The sequence below is a fragment of the Bos mutus genome, chromosome 2 (assembly GCF_027580195.1).
Source record: "Bos mutus isolate GX-2022 chromosome 2, NWIPB_WYAK_1.1, whole genome shotgun sequence".
NCBI classification, from domain to species: Eukaryota; Metazoa; Chordata; class Mammalia; order Artiodactyla; family Bovidae; genus Bos; species Bos mutus.
In genome coordinates this window covers 105956940-105977875 of record NC_091618.1, presented here as the reverse complement: position 1 = coordinate 105977875, position 20936 = coordinate 105956940, and the positions used below count along the sequence as shown (strand labels likewise).

Below are 20936 nucleotides of genomic sequence, written 5' to 3'. Positions count from 1 at the left end.
TTTGGGCCACGTAATTCTTTGTTGTTGGAGGTGTTCCTGTAGGATGGTTAGCAAGCTCCCTAGACTCTTCCTGCTTGATGTTCATGACAAGCACTCCTCCTCTTACTGAGTTAGGCATTAATTATAAGAATTGTACTTTTTTGGTGGAGATAATACAAGTATAATTTGGTGATGTGTGTGTGCTCGGTCGCTCAGTCATATCTGACCCTTTGTGACTCCATGGACTGTAGCCTGCCAGGCTCCTTTGTCCATGGAATTTTCCAGGCAAGGATATTGGAATGGGTTGCCGTTTCCTACTCCAGGAGATCTTCCCGACCCAGGGATCGAACCCATATCTCTTGTGTCATTAGCAGGCGGATTCTGGGACATTCATATTTTGGTGGATGTTTACCTAAAGGTGTGTTGTTTATTCAAAGTTGAAGCAAAGTATAAATGAGTCTCTGAGTGTTGACGGTTCTGCCATGTTTTACATAATGAGCAACATCTGGTGTCCTTTATATTGACAGTAAGGGCTTCCCTGGTAGCTCAGTCAGTAAGGAATCTGCCTGCAGTGTAGGAGACCCAGGTTCATTTCCTGGGTCAGAAAGATCCCCTGGAGAAGGAAATGGCAACCCACTCCAGTATTCTTGCCTGGAAAACCATGTGGATAGAGGAGCCTGGTGGGCTATAGTCCACAGGGTCACAAGAATCAGACATGACTTAGCGACTAAGCACCATATTGACAGTAATGTAATCGTCGTGAAATTATTTTCTTATTTTAAGATTCTGCTCAAACAGAATGATTGGAGGATTTTTATAGTTTGTTTGCGTTCATTACTTTTCAGTTCTCTTGCATTCTAAAAGCTAGTGGCTTTCTAAAAATGCAGTGGAGACAGTCCTTGACTATTTGAAGCACTGAAATCATATATTCATTCTGAAATTCTTGTTGACTTTTTAAATAACTCACTGAGTGATGCCTACTTATTTCCTGTTTATAGTTTTCAGTATCTCTTTACAGTATGATTATGCTGTTTGAAAGCAGAGAAGAAAGTATTATTGAAGTACTCCACTGCTTAAAAGAACTTGTTGAATGAAAAAAATTAAGGAAAATGTTATTCCTTAAATACCAAGGCTGTTTTTAAAAGGGACAACTTTACTTAAGAACAAGTGGGGGAAAATCCATCTTCTAATGAATGATTATTACGGCAGGCGTGATGACTGTATTTTGAAATGACTCATCTCTTGAAGAATTTGATTCTTGCTTATGAATGTTGCTAAATTCTCTTCCAGAATGGGGTTACTGGAACCATCTGTAGTCAAAGAAAAAGAGGTTAAAAATTCAAGACAGTGTTTGTTTGTCAGTAGACAACATTTTAAAAAGTCATAGATCAAGAGAGATGACTTAGTCCTAAAAAATACAAAAGCAAGTTATATCATGAAAGGTAATATTATACACTTCAAAGAAATCAGTCATATGACTTCAGAGTCATTGTACATATGTGCTCAGTATTTCAGCTTGAAAGGCTGATGTTGACCATGTTTTCTCCTTAATGAATGTTCAGTAGACAAGAGAATGAAATAAGTGGATGTGAACACTATACCAGATATGCTACAATGTAAATGGAACATAGACTCTAATTGCAAGAAATTTTATATAAGAAAATTCAGCAAAACAAGGAGCTGTTAATGAAAGCCGAAACACCAAGGAAATATTTAAGAAAGGTATAGATAATTTAGATACTGATAATTTTAGATACACAATGAATGAAATTTTAAAGTAAGTATGCTCTATGTGTGTGTTTTATTTATCTCAAAATGGGCATAAGCAATTCAGTTCAGTTCAGTCACTCAGTCGTGTCCGACTCTTTGACCCCATGGACTGTAGCACACCAGGCTTCCCTGTCCATCACCAATTCCCAGAGCTTGTTCAAACTAAGGTCCATTGAGTTGGTGATGCCATCCAACCAACTTATCCTCTGTCACCCCCTCTCTTACCTCCTTCAGTCTTTTCCAGCATCAGGGTCTTTTCCATTGAGTCAGTTCTTTGCATCAGGTGGCCACAGTATTGGAGTTTCAGCTTCAGCATCAGTCCTTCCATTGAACATTCAGGACTGATTTCCTTTAGGATGGACTGGTTGGATCTCCTTGCAGTCTAAGGGACTCTCAAGAGTCTACTCCAACACCACAGTTCAAAGCATCAATTCTTCAGCATTCAGCTTTCTTTTTAGTCCAACTTTCACATCCATACAGATGGACCATGGTTGGCAAAGTAATGTGTCTGCTTTTTAATATGCTGTCTAGGTTGATCATAGCTTTTCTTCCAAGGAGCAAGCATATTTTAATTTCATAATTGCAGTCACCATCTGCAGTGATTTTGTAGCCCCCCAAAATAAAGTCTCTCGCTATTTCCATTGTTTCTGCATCTATGTGCCATGAAGTGATGAGACCAGATGCCATGACTTTGGTTTTTGAATGTTGAGTTTTAATCCAGCTCTTTTACTCTCCTCTTTCACTTTTATCAAGAGGCTCTTCAGTTCCTCTTCACTTTCTGCCATAAAGGTGGTGTCATCTATGTAATCTGAGGCTATTTATGTTTCTCCTGGCAATCTTGATTCCAGCTTGTGCTTAATCCAGCCCAGCATTTCGCATGATGTACTCTGCATATACGTTAAATAAGCAGGGTGACAGTATACAGATGTACTCCTTTCCGAATTTGGAACCAGTCTATTGTTGTACATCCTGTTCTAACTGTTGCTTCCTGACCTGCATACAGGTTTCTCAGGAGGCAGGTCAGGTGGTCTGGTATTCCCATCTCTTGAATAATTTTCCACAGTTTGTTGTAATCTACACAGTCAAAGGCTTTGGCATAATCAATAAAACACAAGTAGATGTTTTTCTGGAACTCTCTTGATTTTTCTATGATCCAAAGGGTGTTGGCAATTTGATCTCTGGTTCCTTTGCCTTTTCTAAATCCAGCTTGAACATCCCGAAGTTCATGGTACATGTACTGTTGAAGCATGGCTTGAGAATTTTGAACATATCTTTGCTAGCATGTGAGATAAGTGCAATTGTGCGGTAGTTTGAACCTTCTTTGGCATTGCCCTTCTTTGGAATTGGAATGAAAACTGACCTTTTCCATAATTGCATAAAAAATTAGAAATGATTTAAATTTGACTGAATGTTGTGATTTTTTATTTGCTAACTCTGGTAACTCTACCTGAGTAGTGAGTAGGGGAGTATTGCCCTGTTGAGAGAACCACTAGTTTAGGCCAAGATCAAATAATATAGCATTCTTATGATTATTTAAATTACTTTATTATCAATCTTTATATTTCTCATAATCACAATATTCCTGTTTATCCCAGACTTTCCTGAGGATAAAAAACTATAAATAGTCTATTAAAAATGTAACATTAAAAGAAAATTTAATTTTGAAGTATTTTAATCACTTAGCAAAACTGCCCTGTCTAAAATTAGCCTGTTCTTTTCATAACCTAGTTTCCACACAGTGAGTCAGAAGTAATTTTCCCTTATTAAGCAAGAATATTAGTTGAAAGCAAGAGAAATAAACATTGGCTCTTTCACACCAAAAGGAGTTTTATTGGAAGATTCTGGGTTCTCACACGGTCACTGGACAGCTTTGGGAATGTGGACAAGCTGGATGGGGAAATGAACAGACCAACGGGAGGGCCAGAGACTATTTGCAGACTCATCTGGCCAGGACAGAACTGCTGGACAGTTCTACCACAACTGGACTTTACTGTAGTTGCACAAAGACTCAAGCACCTAGGAATTCCAATTTGACCTTCCTCCATCTTGGCTTCACTCAATCCAGAGTAAAAGTAAAGGGAAAGTTAGTCCATTTGGATCAACTTAGGAGATGAGGCCTCACTATTCTAACAAGAGTAGAAAGGAAGGATAATTCACCTTAGATTTTTATAGTAAGAGGTAAAGGCTCAAGTTCCATCACCACTACTCTCAAAGGGACATCCCTGTTCACCCCAGTTAAGAAGGAAGATTGGTTGTTGGATATAAATGTATATACATATACACATACACACATACTTCTCTGCATAGACATATCTGTAATTTCCTTTGAGGTTAAAAAATGAAGCAAATTAATATCTGACTATGTCTAGTCAAGGCTATGGTTTTTCCTGTGGTCATGTACGGATGTAAGAGTTGGACTGTGAAGAAGGCTGAGCACCGAAGAATTGATGCTTTTGAACTGTGGTGTTGGAGAAGACTCTTGAGAGTCCCTTGGACTGCAAGGAGATCCAACCAATCCATTGTGAAGGAGATCAGCCCTGGGATTTCTTTGGAAGGAATGATGCTAAAGCTGAAACTCCAGTACTTTGGCCACCTCATGCGAAGAGTTGACTCATTGGAAAAGACTGTGATGCTGGGAAGGATTGGGGGCAGGAGGAGAAGGGGACGACAGAGGCTGAGATGGCTGGATGGCATCACTGACTTGATGGACATGAGTCTGAGTGAACTCCGGGAGTTGGTGATGGACAGGGAGGCCTGGCGTGCTGCGATTCATGGGGTTGCAAAGAGTCGGACACGACTGAGCGACTGAACTGAATTGAACTGATGTAAGACTGATCTGTGTGTGCAGTGAGTTGGAATAGATATACCTTTTATATCTTCCTTTGCTTGAAGCAAAGGAAGGCATTTTACCTCAAGTAGTATGACTTTTCAATAAAGTATCATTTTATATTTGAATTTGTCTTATGGTAGCAATTGGTAACCCCTTCTCTCCAAAGTAGGGGGTTCCTTTGTAACTCAGTCAGTAAAGAATCTGCCTGAAATGCAGGAGACTCAGGTTTGATCCCTGGGTCAGGAAGATCCCCTGGAGAAGGAAACGGCAACCCACTCCAGTGTTCTTGCCTGGAGAATCCCATGGACAGAGGAGCCTGGCTGGCTACCGTCCATGGCGTTGCAAGCATTGGACACGACTTAGTTACTAAACCACCACCACCCCAAAGTAATAGATAATTTGTGGTGCTTTTCTATCTATGTAGTTGTAATACTGTTGTTCAGAGAATTCCCAAGTGATTTAGAACCCAACTATGCCTACTGTCTAATTTGATAAGTGAACTATGAAATAATATAATATGAAAAGGTAACACAAGTATGAACGATAATGCACTAAAAGTAGATTATAGTAAAAAGAAGCAGTTAAAATGATTAAACCTTAAGAATTTAAGTTTTAAGTTCTGCTTATGTTTATTTTAGTACTGCAGTGCAGCTATAACATGTATCTTTGAGCAAAGCACACAATACCAAGATTGCATATCTTGACAGTCATCAAGACAATTAGTCTCACATGCTTCCTGAAAGAGGAAAATTTTATTACAAGCGAGTGCCTTTATAAGGCTCTCAGGTTCTTTTTGGTAACTTCTATGATGTCTCAAGAGGAAGATAGGCATATACGTCTCTTAAGATTTATGTCTTTCGATTTATGTCTTGGTGTCTGATGTGATACAGCATTTAATCTTGACAAAATATTTTGCTTTGCTGTGTAAATGCCACAGTTATCCTGCCAAGGATGGAACCAGATTTGTACACCCAGGGCATATCTGTCTATTGCCTTCCTCCAGTGATGTTATCTGGCAGATTCTTTACCACTAGCGCCACCTAGGAAGCCCCTATCAGGTATTCATGTGTGAGTAAAATGAACAACTATGGAGAGGCCTTCTAATTATGATTCAGAAAGCAGCCAGTACTTGCCCCACACCTGGTTCAGTTACTGTTTTTCCTCTGTATTCTCCAGATTTAGTTCTCCAGCAGCTTTCCCTTTCTTATCTAAGTAGGAGAGCTAGTGGTTGACGAATGTGCAAGTCCTCTTATCTCAAATTGTTTCACCTTCGTCTTCCTTGTTGTTGACAGTTAGGATCTAATTGACCTAGGTATTCCTCTCCTGTGCTGAAGCTGGGTGTAGGAAGGATCCACATGTTTCCTTTGGAGCCAAGAGGTAGAGCAGAACTTCCAAACTCATCCAAATTTTTTCAGTTCTCATGAAAGAGAGCTTGTATCACGACAGTCATACTAGAAGCTTGCCTCTCTCGTCTCCCCTGATGATGACTTTCTCTTTTATCAAGAGACTTTGGATTTTATGAATAGAAAATTTGTAAAGGGGATGTCATTGAACATAGGTGAGGATTTTAAAATGTTTTGGTGGTGGGACTTTCCAGGTGTCCAGTGGTTAAGGATCCACCTTGCAGTGCAGGGGACACTGGTTCAATTCCTGGTTGGAGAACTAAGATGCCACATACTGCAGAGCAGGTAAGCCCACCTGCCATAACTAGAGCATCTGCACTGCAATAAAAGATTCTGCATGATGCAGCGGAGATCCCACATGCCACAACTGAGATGCAAGTCAGCCAAACAAATTTTTTTTTAATACTGTGCTGGCAAAAGAGCACTTTGGTTGTAAGAAATGGTTAATCAAGTGTATCCCTGCTAGCCAGAGTTGTCTGTTGTCTTGTTTGTTGTTATCAGGTGTTTGTTGTTATTTAGTTGCTAAGTCGTGTCTCACTCTTTTGAGACTCCATGGACTCTAGGCCACCAGGCTCCTCTGTCCATGGGATTTTCCAGAAAGAATACTGGAGTGGGTTGCCATTTCCTTCTCTAGGGGATCTTCCTGACCGAGGAATTGAACCCACATCTCCTGCAGTGGCACGCAGGGTCTTTACCACTGAGATACCTGGGAAGCTCTCAGGTGTTTAGATGTCAGTAAAATGAGAATTTTGCAGTCAGATTTCTTTCATCACAGTATTATCCTACAGTTCCTAAAGTAATACAGAAATTGGAACAGAGCCTTTTGTAACTTAACTGTATCATCATGCAGATATATAATAAAGCTTTAATTTAACAACTTAGAAGATATTTGGCATCTTAACACTACGGAGTGAGTGAAATTGCCCTTGCAGGTTTGTGCAAAGTCGCTTCCGTCGTGTCTGACTCTTTGCTACCCTATGGACTGTAGTCTGCCAGGCTCCTCTCTTCATGGGGCTTTCCAGGCAAAAATACGGTAGTGGGTTTGCCATTTCCTTCTCCAGTGGATCTTCCCAACCCAGACCTATTCTAAAAGAAAACACACATGAATCCCTTATAGATGAATTTTTTAGCCCACTTAGTCATAATGATCTCAAGTATAATTAGGGCTCAGACATTGTGAATCCAGTCAAGTTCTGTGTTTATAAATTGTAAGCTTATTCCTTACCCAAGAGGGCACATTTATAAAAATTACCTCCCAAGCATAATAACTTAAAAATTGATCAGCATTTCTAATGGATCTCATATTTATTAAATCTATGCTATCTTTACTGTGTAAAACATTATTTTTATGTATTAAGTATAGCCCATTTTAATTAAAGTAGTTCAGTTTTGTAGATCTATTATTGCAGGTACATTCTAAATAATAGCAGTGTATTTACTTGATAAAATCAAATTACTGAGACATTGGTAATGTTACATAATATTAGTATAATTTTACACCTGTGATTTCTTCTTGTTTTAAATGAACTACTGATCTTGGAATTGCTTTAGATTTACGGAACAATTTTACAGGTAGTACAGAGTTCCCATGTAAACCATACTCAGTTTACTATATTAATGACAATTTACATTGTTATGGTATATTTGTTGCATTAATGAAACCATAATGATACATTATTATTATTAAAGAATGCTATTACTATACTTAGATTTCCCTAGCTTTTCCCCACTGTCTTTTTTCTCATCCAAGATCTTTCCCACATTACCAATATTACATTTAACCATCATGTCTCCTTAAGCATCTTCAAGCCATGGCAGTTCTTCAGACTTCCTTTGTTTTTGATGACTTTGATGATTTGAAGAAGTACTGGTCAGGCATTTTGTAAAATGTCCCTGACTTGAGAGTTTCTGATGTTTTTCTCATGATTTAGATCAAGGTTTTGGGGAGGAAGACTATACAAGTAAAGTACCATGATCATCATATATCAAGTGAGCATGTTATCAACATGTTATCACTGCTGATGTGAGGAATGATTTGTCTTAAATTGCTCTTTAAAGTGCTTGTGTATGGATTCCATGGTGCCTTCAGAAAGCTTTAAAAATAATTGGTACTCTGGCTAAAATCTTACCTATGGGAAAATATCACCATTTGTTTCTGGGAAAGTGGCAGTTTCAAAGCAGTTTTTTGCTTGACAACCATATGTATCAATACAACATTCTATTTTACTTCCTTTTACATTTGTCCACTGTCTTAAATAGTTTAGATTTGACTGAAGCTGATTCAGATTTTGACAGATCTTCAAAATGGTTTATTGAACCTATTTTACTTTTATATAAATTTAAATTAGCCATAGGTAAGAACCCAATGAGGAAATATAAAACAGAATCTGAGATTATGAAAGAATTTTGAGCATATAATTATTCTCCTGCTCCTTGAAATGAGTAAGTATATCTTTAATTGTCTAATCTCAACGAAAGAAACAGGAAGTTCAAATGGTGGTTTCTTTCTACAAGAAATATTGAAAGCTGTCAAATGAAACTAACTGCTAAAGGATTTCCGTAGGAAATATTTTAAGAGAATAATTGTATTTTTAAATCTGTATTACATGTGTAAGACAAAATATGCTGATATCATTACAAAAGCCTGACTCTCATTAGAAAATTATATGGACAAAAATATATACATATGCTACCTGAACCACGATAGACTAGATACTGTCATTAATAAACCAGTTGGGTTTATTAGAGTCAGCATTAGGCACCTGCCGTGGCACTAAGGAAACAGGCTGCTGAGACCTTTGTCAGCATAAGATAATGGGCACAGACATTTTCCCCTTTCAGTCACTTAAGTAAGAACTGGTTTGGGGTTTACTTCAGTGATTTCTATGAGAGTCCCAGTTTGGATTGTAAATATCTATGGGACCCCATGCCCTTCTTACTCTCAGAGGTTACTTCTATGGCAAGGGCTTCATAGGGCTCTGAAGATTAAAGGAATCCCCCCAAACAGCTTCCTGATGGCTGCAGCTAGTATATGATGACAAAAATCCAGTTTTTGAAACAGTATGTTCAGAGCCATAGAAAGTACCTATAGTCCCTAAAACTCTCTAGAGACTGTCATATTTCTTTGCTTGAAGGAAGGGATCATTCTTGTTCTCTGTTCGGAGACTCTATTAATGATACTTAAATGCTTCTTAGAAGGTGAACCAAGTGGTTGAATTCATTTCCTTTTGAGTCTGTTCACAAATACAAATTTAAGTTTAAAAAAAAAAAGAAAAAATCTTAATGATAGTTCTTGAACCACCTAACTTTGTCTAAATAAAAAAATATCTTGCAAATCTTCATATAAAGTTCAGCAAAATAATGGGGATTTACTTAAACGAAACTCAGTAGCAGTCTAAATCTCTGAGTAATCAAAATGCCTCCTAGGGTATTTGTACTGTTTAACATTATGTTTATGAAGTAACCGGTTCTTTTATAAATGCTTTGCCATCTTTGGGCTCAGAGAGGTTGCATAACTTTGATATACAAGATCACGTACCTAGTTACTGGAAAACCTAGGATTCAAACTCTAGGACTTTTAGCTCCTGAACTTGCACTTGAATCATTTCTCTAAATCAAATCTCTGCTTATGTTATACACATATATTGAGCTATGTTTCATGTTTAAAAGGCTAATCATTTCAGCTCAGTTGTGTCTGACTCTTTGCAACCCCATAGATTGTAGCACACCAGGCTTCCCTGTCCATCACCAACTCTTGGAGCTTACTCAAACTCAGGTCCATCGAGTTGGTGATGCCATCCAACCATCTCATCCTCTGTCATCCCCTTCTCCTCCCACCTTCAGTCTTTCCCAGCATCAGGGTCTTTTCTAATGAGTCAGTTCTTCGTATCAGGTGGCCAAAGTATTACAGGCTAATATATATCTATAAGCTGAAATATCCTCAAGTTGATCATAATTAATAGATCTTAATTACAAATTTATGATGAAATTGACCCCAGCAAGAAATTTAAATGAAAGAATGAGACAAGTTAATAATATTAATGGCACCATTTATGGTTACTATATGAAAAACTCTCTCCTATGCTCTTTATATACACTTAATCATCCCAATCCTAACCACTCTTTGAGGCAGTGATTATTAACCCCATTTTCAAACTAGGAACCTGAGGCTCAGAGAAGTTAAGTCATATGTACGGAGTTAATAGCTGTAGAACATAGAATGTGGATTGTGATAGGAAAGGTCAAGATGATGAAATGATCTGTGAGCTACTGAAAACAGTTCAGATTTTCCTGTATTGAGTGCAAGTATACCTCATGAAAACTTTTGTCCATTTTATATTTTACATTTTGGAAATTGAGTCATACTTTCTTTTTTTTTAATTTTATTATTTTTTTTTTTACTTTACAAGATTGTATTGGTTTTGCCATACATCAACATGCCATACTTTCAATATCTTATAGAAACTCAAATTTGAAAAGAAACTGGAGAAACTTACATAAAGTGAAAAATTATTTTTTTAAAGTGTGCACATTCCTAAATAGCATTCATAAATTACCACGTACCTTTAGTTTTAAGGGCTTCCGTGGTGGCTCAGATGGTAGAGAATCTGCCTGCAGTGCAGGAGACCTGGGTTTGATCCCTGGGTTGGGAAAATCCCCTGGAAAAGGGAGTGACTACCCACTCCAGTATTCTTGCCTGGAGAATTCCAGGGACAGAGGAGCCTGGCAGACTAAAGTTCCATGGAGTCCCAAAGAGTCAGACATGACTGAGCAACTAGCACTTTAATTCTTAAGCTGATAAACATGCATCTTTTAATATCTTTTTTTTTGCAGTGTTGTCATTTATTCCTGAAAGTTGAAGATCAGCTTTTTTTAAACTGAAGAATAATTGGCATATAACATTGTAATTAGTTTCAGATATACAGCATAATAATTTGATATTTGTATACATTGTGAAATGATTGCCACAGGAAGTCTAGATACCATCTGTCATACATAGTTAATTTGTTTTTCTTGTGATGAAGATATTTAAAGTTTATTTTCTCAGTAACTTTCAAATATGTAATACAGTATTATTAACTATAGTCACCATGGAAGAACAGCTTTTAAAAAGACATACTTGGAAAGGCTAAAGGTAACTCTTGGTATTTTTTTTTTTTTTTTTTTTTTTTTTTAGCAGTATTAGCTATTCCTCTCCATGCTTATTGCTTAGCAAACATTATCTGGGCTCGCGTGAGAGACCACAGATTTGAAGGATGAGTGAGTGTGGGGGACACTCCCAGGAGGAGCATTGCTTACCTCAAATGAAAATGGAGAGCATAAAGGATACAAAACTGAAATTTCCAGGCTTAATAGTGATGAAGCGATATGAGTGATACAACGTGTGGTTGAATTGCCAAGTCATGTCTGACTCTTTGTGATCCCTTGGGCTGCAACTTGCCAGGCTTCTCTGGCCATGGGATTTCCCAGGCAAGAATACTGGAGTGGGTTGCCATTTCCTTCTCCAGGGGCTCTTCCTGACCCAGGGATTGAACCCACATCTCCTGCATTGCTGGTGAATTCTTTACCAACTGAGCTACAGGGAATACAGCATGAGTGATGCTTAAAATGTTGAGAATTAAAAATAAAAATTAATATGGCAAAGAACTTGCTTTGCTCTTTTATTATCTTGGACTTTGTAGCTAGAAGGGAGCTAAGGGATTCAGGGTATTTTTGTTAGTCTTTCCCCCCTTTCCCCTATTACACTCTCCTTTTGTGTTTGGTTTGTTTATTATCTTCCTTCTCTTGCTCAACCTCTTTCATTTCCTCCTTTCCCCACCTCATCCCAAAATCTTCTTTCTTTAACTGAGCATGATAGAGATTCAGAGTTCAAAAATGTGTTGTTTTTATTGAATGGAATTTATGTTTATCCTTTCAGTTTTAACATGGAGACTTTAAATTTTCATATTTTACTTCCTACTACCTACTGTTCAAATAAAGCATAACCCAAAAAATTTTGTGTGGTTTTAATTGCATTTGTTTTCTCTATTAAATAATGAAACCTGGTAATTAATTTACAATGTTCATCTGATTTTTTGTAACAGTTTATGTGATTTTGGCTGTGCTGGATATCTGTTGCTGTGTGGGTTTTTTCTGGTTGTGATGAGCAGGGCCTACTCTCCAGTTGCGGTGTGCCGGCTTCTCACTGTGGTGGCTTCTTGTTGCAGAGCACAGGCTCTGGGGTGCACGGGCTTCGCTAGTTGCCGCAGTGGGGCTCAGTAGCTGTGGCTCCTGGGCACTGGAGCACAGGCCCAGTAGTTGCAGCGCACAGGCTTAGTTGCTCTGCAACATGTGGGATCTTCCTGGACCAGGGACTGAACCAGTGTTTCCTGTGTTGGCAGGTGGATTCTTTACCACTGCGCCACCGGGAAGCCCCAGTCTGATGTTTTGATTTGGTGCATTTGTTCCTTTAAAAAAATGGTTCTTAAAAGAAGTCACATCAATATTTTATGATTTTTTTAAAAGTAGATAAGCGTAAACCCTCCCTGAAAAATTTTATTTCAGCATTACTTGGATAAACCCTGACAGTTGTATTTTTTTAAGTTATACGCATGATTCCTTTATATACCTACATTGAGAATGGAGTATACCTTCATTCTGACATAAATATTTTTTGGTAGCTATAGGGAAAGTACTTACTATTTTGAAATAGTAGTATTTAAGAAAATGACAGGGAATAAGACTCATTAATTTCATATTATGGATTCTTGATATTGTTCTCTATCCTCTCAAATTTCTCTGGGAATGCTAATTTTAAACTCTTAATATTCCCCTATGTTTGCTTTTTCCTTTCTTCTGGAGTTAAGAGTTTGATCTGTACATCTTAGTCCTTCAGTTTCATGTTTGGTAGTTTTGATTACCAGTTTACCCTTAGTTATCTATTAGTAGTTATAAATAAAAGGTTGTGATGTTGTTGGTCAGGGTTTCTTCTGCCTTTATGTAGGCCTGTTTTCCAAATAAGTACTCCCTTGAAAGTGCAGGATGATTTCAAGTTCTCTATATGTATCTGATGAGTTGATAGACTGGCTTCATTTTAGGATAGGTGAGCAAGAAGAAGAATCCATCTTTCCCCAGACTCTACTCCGCTTTCACCTAAAATGAATATGGACATTCTAGAGGTCTTATCTCAGTTAATTCAGAGATTAACTCTTTGGTTTTAGCCTCAGGATGAATTCTGCTGCCTTATACAGAAGTATAGAGGGAATTGTGGGATAGCGACCTGCAAGTTGTTAAGCTGATAATCCTTGGTTAGTCAACTTGGTTTCTGACATACTTGCTCGTGTGCCAACTCTATGACTTCTGTGCTAGAAAGAAGTATTTCTTTCTTGAACATTCTCAGATGATTGTTTTAGGCCTTGCCTTCTCCTTTTATCTCCTCTCTAGGGTAATCCCATCTGCTATCTCTTTGAAAATGAAAGTGAAGTCCCTCAGTGTCTGATTCTGCAACCCCATGGACTGTAGCCAGCCAGGCTCCTCTGTCCATGGGATTTTCCAGGCAAGAATACTGGAGTGGGTTGCCATTTCCTTCTCCAGGAGATCTTCCCGACCCAGGGATTGAACTTGGTTCTCCCGCATTGTAGGCAGATGCTTTACTATCTGAGGTACCAGGGAAGTCTGTCTGTATCTCTATCGCTGCTGCTGCTGCTGCTAAGTCACTTCAGTCGTGTCCAACTCTGTGCAATCCTATGGACGGCAGCCCACCAGGCTCCCCCGTCCCTGGGATTCTCCAGGCAAGAACACTGGAGTGGGTTGCCATTTCCTTCTCCAATGCATGAAAGTGAAAAGTGAAAGTGAAGTTGCTCAGTCGTGTCCGACTCTTAGCGACCTCATGGACTGCAGCCTACCAGGCTCCTCTGTCCATGGGGTTTTCCAAGCAAGAGTACTGGAATGGGATGCCATTGCCTTCTCCGATCTCTATCACTGTCTATCGCCATCTCTAGTTTTGTGAAAACTCTTTAGTATCTTTTTTTTGGTTTTCAGTGATGTCATAAAACCCTTGGTTCCCTTCTGTGCATCTTTGTTTTCAATGTAGTGGGGATTTAGAAGCCAAAGAGTGATAAACACATGGAATAAGACCATTGTCATGAACTGGAAGCAGACATTGCTTTGACTGGAAAGATGTATAAGATAAAAATAGGTAGATGGTAGATGCATATGTACATAGGTAATAGCTAGAAAATAAGAGAGTTCAGAATACTTTCATAGATATTAATGCATGGAAATATGGTATTTTCAAATTATAAACTAAAAAGGAAAGAATAAATATTGGCTAATTTTATTAACTGTGTTGTTGCTGTTTAGTCACTAAGTCATGTTCAACTCTTTTGTGACCCTATGGACTGTAGCCTGCCAGGCTCCTCTGTCCTTGGGATTTCCCAGGCAAGAGTACTAGACTTGGGTTGCCATTTCCTTCTCCAGAGGCTCTTCCTGACCCAAGGATTGAACCCATGTCTCTTGCATTGGCAGGTGGAATCTGTACCGCTGAGCCACCAGAGGTCAAATAAATTTCAATGCTTCTGTTTTAAGTACATTTTTTTGATAAAAAAGTATGACATTTTTAATGTTAAAATTTGAAAAAATATAAATAAATTAGTAAATAACTCCTAATCCTTCAGCTAGGAATAGCATTCATTAAATATACAGTACATTTAATTTCATACTTTCAATACATTTAAAAAAAAAACTAATACAATTATGTAAAGTTTAAAAATAAAATAAAATTTAAAAAAATTAAAAAAAATTAAAAATTGAGATGAAAGTAAGTATATGTTTTTGTTTGTGTACCCTATATTCTGTTATTTATATAAGATTTGTAAAATATATTAAATAGTCTTTAAAGCACTCCTTAGACGCCACTCAGTTTCCTATTATATGTTCATTTTTCATTTAATGAAACCCTGACAGTTAGACTTTTGGATTGATTACACTTTTTCAATATTATAAAAATATTGCAGTTATATCTTCATAAATGTTTAAAGACATCTGAGATTATTGCTTTTGGTTACTTTCTTAGAAGGGAAATTATTTGGCAATAAAAATGAATCAACATATTTATTGATAGATATTGCAAAATTACCCTCAAAAATTTGTACACATTATTTTTTCCCATCATCCAGACAGGAGGCTGTGATTTCCCCTCTACCCCCCAAACTAGAGGATGATTATGGAATCTGACCCAAAGCTCTTTAACTTACTTTTTTCAAGACCCTCATGTTAAGCAAGGGCTTAACATCTTCCTTCAATTTAGCTTGAGGAAAGTATCTAAAATTGTGGTACCACTGACTTGAATCACCCACCACCCTCACTGTTGGCATATACTTTAGTGACTTTTAAACTGTATGTTGAGAATGTGCATGAATAGAGAGTGAGGACAAGAAAAAACAGGGAAAAAGAAAATAACAATATTGGAAGAGTATTGGATATCTGAGGTCATGACATCTACTTACCAGAATTTCTGTCAAATAATTCTTGAAACATGTGACACCTCCATTTGAATATAAAATGTACAGAAATACCAGCTCTTCAGCCATCTCTTCCCCCAGGAGACCAAGTATGTGTACACTTAAAGTCAATCAGGACAAGTAACCCCTCCTTACCCCTTTGATTTCTAGAAGCGTTGAGGAATCTCCTAAGCCCAAACGGCAACTACACTCACCACCTTGTTTCTCAGAGAGAGGTAGTACCATTTCCAAAAGGCTACTAACTTCTGGAATCCAGTGATTTGTGACCACAGTTTTGTAAATTGTACCAGGCTTGGCCTGCAAGTGCTAAAACTAAATCATAGCTTCTCCTAAATTAGTCTTACACCAAAAGATATTCTGTGTTTATACTGAGACCATAGAGACTTATGCAGAGATTGGTGTTGAACGTGTGCATTTGTTTCCATTTTCTAAACCTCTTTTCTTGACGTAGGACAGTTTTCATGGATTTCATGATTCTGTTTTCTTAGAAATTGTTTTTAATAGTTTTATGAAGGTGTAGCTTACATATCATAAAAATCATCCTTTAAAGTGTAAATTCAGTGATTTATAGCATAGTTACAGAGTTGCAGAATCATTGCGTTATCTAATTTTAGAACTTTTTCTCATCTCTCTGAGAAGCTTCATTCCTATTAACCATTAACCCCATCACCATTAATGGTCATTTCTCACTATCCCCGCCTGCTGGCCTCTGGCAACAGTAATGTTCTTTTTGTCTCTGAGGATGTATCTATTCTGGACATTTCACATGGATGGAACCATCCAGCCTTTTGCCATTTGGATCTGGCTACATTCATGGGGTTTTCAGGGTTCATCTGTGTTGTAACATGAGTCCATATTTTGCTAATTTTTATTTTCATGTAATATTCCATTATGTGGACACACTGCATTTTGTCAGTTGACAGACATTTGGATTGTTTCCACTATTTGGCTATTAAGAATAATGCTGCTATGCACATTCATGTACAAGTTTTATGGGGACGTGTTTTAAATTCTTTTGAGTACTTACGTAGTAGTGAAATGATGAGTCATGATTCATTCTCTCATGAGTCACCCTGGCCTGCTTTTGAATGTGCACATTGAGATATTCCTTATCTTTCACTACTTTCTTAAAAAAAAAGTCATCTCAGCTTTAGTTTCCATCAAAATAAATAAATAATAAATGTTTCTTCTTATTGGTTTGAATTTATAGAAACAATGGAGTAAATGAATGCATGCATGCTAAGTTGTTTCAGTCATGTCCAGCTCTTTGCAATCCTTTGGACTGTAGCCCATCAGGGTATATTCCCAACTCAGGGACTGAATCCACATCTCTTACAATTCCTGCATTGGCAGGTGGGTTCTTTACCACCAGCACCCCTGAGAAGTCCAATGAAGTAAATAATCTTAGTCAAATACTTTAAAACCCAGGAAAGCCAGCAAACATGTAGTCATTAACTGTTCAAAAGCAATATTATTAGCTGCTTGTGGCCAGTAGCATAGACTTTGTTCTTTTCTATAATTATAAAATTCTATAATTCTGAATCCAGGTAGAGATATGTTCTTATTTCTAATTATGCCATTGCATGGCTTTCAACATGTTCTTTCCCGTGAATGATTGCTATATGTCTACTATTTATAAGAGGGTTTTAGTTCTGCATATTTGGAGAGGATACTAAAAGAGTCTTGGAATTTGTCAGAAATGTTTGAAATTTTGTTCTTAAATCAGAGAATTCACTACTTCCTCTTACATATGGTACCCTCTCTCCTGATCCATGCCTAATTTCTCTATCTTTGTTTCTACATTCAATATATAAAAAAAGAATGTGAGTTAAACTAATTGTATTGTCCTTTACTATGGTCAAACCAGGTTTGTCTGTATGATTTGGTTCAATTGGTATTCCTTTTTAGAAGTTTCATAAACACAGAAGCTGTGTTTTCTCCTTACTCTCATAGCTCTATATATCTGATATAGAAACATGCCCAGATTAACTATTTGGTAAAATTATTTTAAATGAATATGAGTTAGCAAAGTTAAAAAGAAATGTGATAAGACACTGCCATGGCAAAACCCAGATTCAAGTGTGTGGTGGTTTAGTTGCTAAGTTGTGTCCAACTCTTGTGACCTAATGGACTATAGCCTGCCAGGGAATCTTCCTGACCCAGGCAGGGATCGAGCCTGGGTCTCATGCATTGCAGGCGTATTCTTTACTGACTGAGCTGTGTGATAAAACATAAAAAGGTTATTTTTCAGAAAAGCTAAATTTGCTTTATAAGTTTTTACATAAATTTACATTGCAAAATGATTGTTTTTATGTTGTTTTTAAACTGGCTTTCCACCTTTAAAAAATACATAGATTTCTGATAAGGGCTTCCTTGGTGGCTCAGAGAATAAAGAATCTCCCTGCAATGCAGGAGACCCAGGCTCGATCCCTAGGTCAGGAAGATCCCTATAGAAGGGAATGGCAATCCACTCCAGTATTCTTGCCTGGAGAATTCCGTGAACAGTGGACACAGGTGGGCTACAGTCTGTGGTGTTGTAAACAATTGGACACGACTGAGCGACTAACACTACTACTTACTAAGGGTTGTTATTCTTATACTGTGCTCAAGTAGCTAAGGGGAAGAGTCATCCATTTTGCTCTAAACATAACTAGAGTTGATTTTAACATGGGAAGCGGAGAAATCTGTAAAAGAAAGAATAATTAGTTTCAGCTTCCTTTCACTTCTTTTTCTGAATCTATATAACCTGTGTTGTCACTATTGTGATTTGCTTAATTTTTACGTTTCACAACGGAAAATAAAAGAGCAGACCATGGCTTCTCTTAGCTCATCCTCCCTTTGTGTATCAAGATCACTTAATGCACAGTCTTTCAAGCTTTTCACAGCGGGTTGACATACTAGAAGTTGGTGTATCCCAACACTCAGGCAATCCTGATGCAGAAGGACTCATTTTTATTTCCCAGTGGAGGCGTTATAAAGTTACCTTGACTCAATGAAATAATGCGCCTATCATTTTAAAAATAAGAACTGTGATTTTTATGCTGTTTTATTTAGAACATTCCAAAATAATAATATATAATTTTTAAATTTTTCTTTCCTGCACTTTTTGTGTTGTTTTGTATATACATGTAAGTCAATTAAGGAAGTCATAATTTGAGTGCCTATCATAGTTTCCCACCACTTTATGGGAAATAGATGGGGAAACAGTGGAAACAGTGTAAGACTTTATTTTTCTGGGCTCCAAAATCACTGCAGATGGTGACTACAGCCATGAAATTAAAAGATGCTTACTCCTTGGAAGGAAAGTTATGACCAACCTAGATAGCATATTCAAAAGCAGAGACATTACTTTGCCAACAAAGGTTCGTCTAGTCAAGGCTATGGTTTTTCCTGTGGTCATGTATGGATGTGAGAGTTGGACTGTGAAGAAGGCTGAGCACCGAAGAACTGATGCTTTTGAACTGTGGTGTTGGAGAAGACTCTTGAGAGTCCCTTGGACTGCAAGGAGATCCAACCAGTCCATTCTGAAGGAGATCAGCCCTGGGATTTCTTTGGAAGGAATGATGCTAAAGCTGAAACTCTAATACTTTGGCCACCTCATGCGAAGAGTTGACTCATTGGAAAAGACTCTGATGCTGGGAGGGATTGGGGGCAGGAGGAGAAGGGGACGACAGAGGATGAGATGGCTGGATGGCATCACTGACTCGATGGACGTGAGTCTGAGTGAACTCCGGGAGTTGGTGATGGCCAGGGAGGCCTGGCGTGCTGTGATCATGGGGTCACAAAGAGTCGGACACGACTGAGCAACTGATCTGATCTGGTCATAGTTTTTTTTTAACTTTAAAAATTGATGGAGTAGGAAATGGCAACCCACTCCAGTATGCTTGCCTGGAGAATCCCATGGACAGCAGAGCCTGACGGGCTGCAGTCCCTGGGGTCTCAGAGTCGGACATGACTGAGCGCACCACAGCAGCAGCAATAACAAAGGCTCTGTGTGGAAGTCTTCAAAATTGAAGAAGTCCTTGAACAAGCAGACTACTTATATGAAAGTGGAGAAACAGAAAAACTTTACCAGTTGCTAACCCAGTACAAGGAAAGTGAAGATGCAGAGTTACTGTGGCGTTTGGCACAGGCATCACGTGATGCAGCTCAGCTTAGTAGAACCTCGGAAGAGGAGAAAAAGTTCTTGGTATATGAAGCCCTAGAGTATGCGAAAAGGGCACTAGAGAAAAACGAATCCAGTCGTGCGGTCCATAAGTGGTATGCAATCTGTATTGGTGATGTTGGAGATTATGAAGGAATCAAGGCTAAAATTGCAAATGCCTACATTATCAAGGAGCATTTTGAGAAAGCAATTGAACTGAACCCTAAAGACGCTACTTCAATTCACCTTATGGGTATTTGGTGTTACACAGTTGCTGAAATGCCTTGGTATCAAAGAAGGATTGCTAAAGTGCTGTTTGCAACTCCACCTAGCTCCACCTATGAGGAAGCCCTAGGCTACTTTCACAGGGCAGAGCAAGTGGATCCAAACTTCTACAGCAAAAACTTGCTCCTTCTAGGAAAGACATATTTGAAGCTGCACAACAAAAAGCTCGCTGCCTTCTGGCTAACAAAGGCCAAGGACTACCCAGTGCACACAGAGGAGGATAAACAGATACAGACAGAAGCTGCTCAGCTACTTACAGGTTTCAGTGACAAGAACTGAGAATTTTTCAATGAAGTACCTAAGGAGCATTGCCTTTTCATCAGATTTTAAAGATAATAAATACATTAACTATAAAAAAAAAAAAATTGAATCTTTCCCCAAACATTTCCAAAATTCCTTTTATCTTCTTTGTTCTTCTAAAACATTTCCCTAAATCATTTTTAATTCAAAATGTAAAAATGTTTTCTGATTTGTAAAATGGCATGTATTTATTGTGTGTGTGTGTGTGTGTTAGTCGCTCAGTCGTGTCTGACTCTTTGGAACCCCATGGACTGTAGCCCGCCAGGCTCCTCTGTCCATGAAATTCTTCAGGCAAGAACAGTGGAGTGGGTTGCCATTCCCTTCTCCAGGGAATCTTCCTGAACTAGGGATCAAACCCAGTCTCCTACATTGTAGGCAGATTCTTTACCATCTGAGCTACCAGGGAAGCCTATGTATTTATTGTAAGAAAATCTAAATGTGTAAAATAGAGTAAAACAATCTTCTACCGCTTCACTTTATAGAAATGGGTTTCTTTAAGAGAGAGAAGCAGAGACTGTGAGTATGTCAGAATAGGATCAGGTGATGCAGAAAGAGGAGAACTGGGACATGGTGCTGTCAGAAGTCCTATCACAGAGATTTTTAAACAAGGGAAGTTGAATTGCCCTAAGAGTAAGCACAGATGAAAAGAAAACTGAATTAAGCATTTTTAATTAAGTTGTCACTAAGATCCACGAAGTACTAAGTTCAAGTTCTTAAGTAAAGTT

The 20936-nt window shown here is 38.1% G+C and overlaps 2 protein-coding genes across 2 annotated transcripts in view; both read left to right on the top strand.

The window, feature by feature from the left end:
* Positions 1-20936, top strand: part of SCN9A (sodium voltage-gated channel alpha subunit 9) — a 166683-nt gene that overhangs the window by 51395 nt on the left and 94352 nt on the right.
* LOC102274815 (regulator of microtubule dynamics protein 1) lies at positions 7794-20248 on the top strand. The gene is made up of 3 exons (XM_070360722.1): positions 7794-7846; positions 15633-15697; positions 19484-20248. The coding sequence occupies exons 1-3, from the start codon at positions 7794-7796 to the stop codon at positions 20188-20190; spliced, it is 825 nt and encodes a 274-aa protein (XP_070216823.1). The 3' UTR covers positions 20191-20248.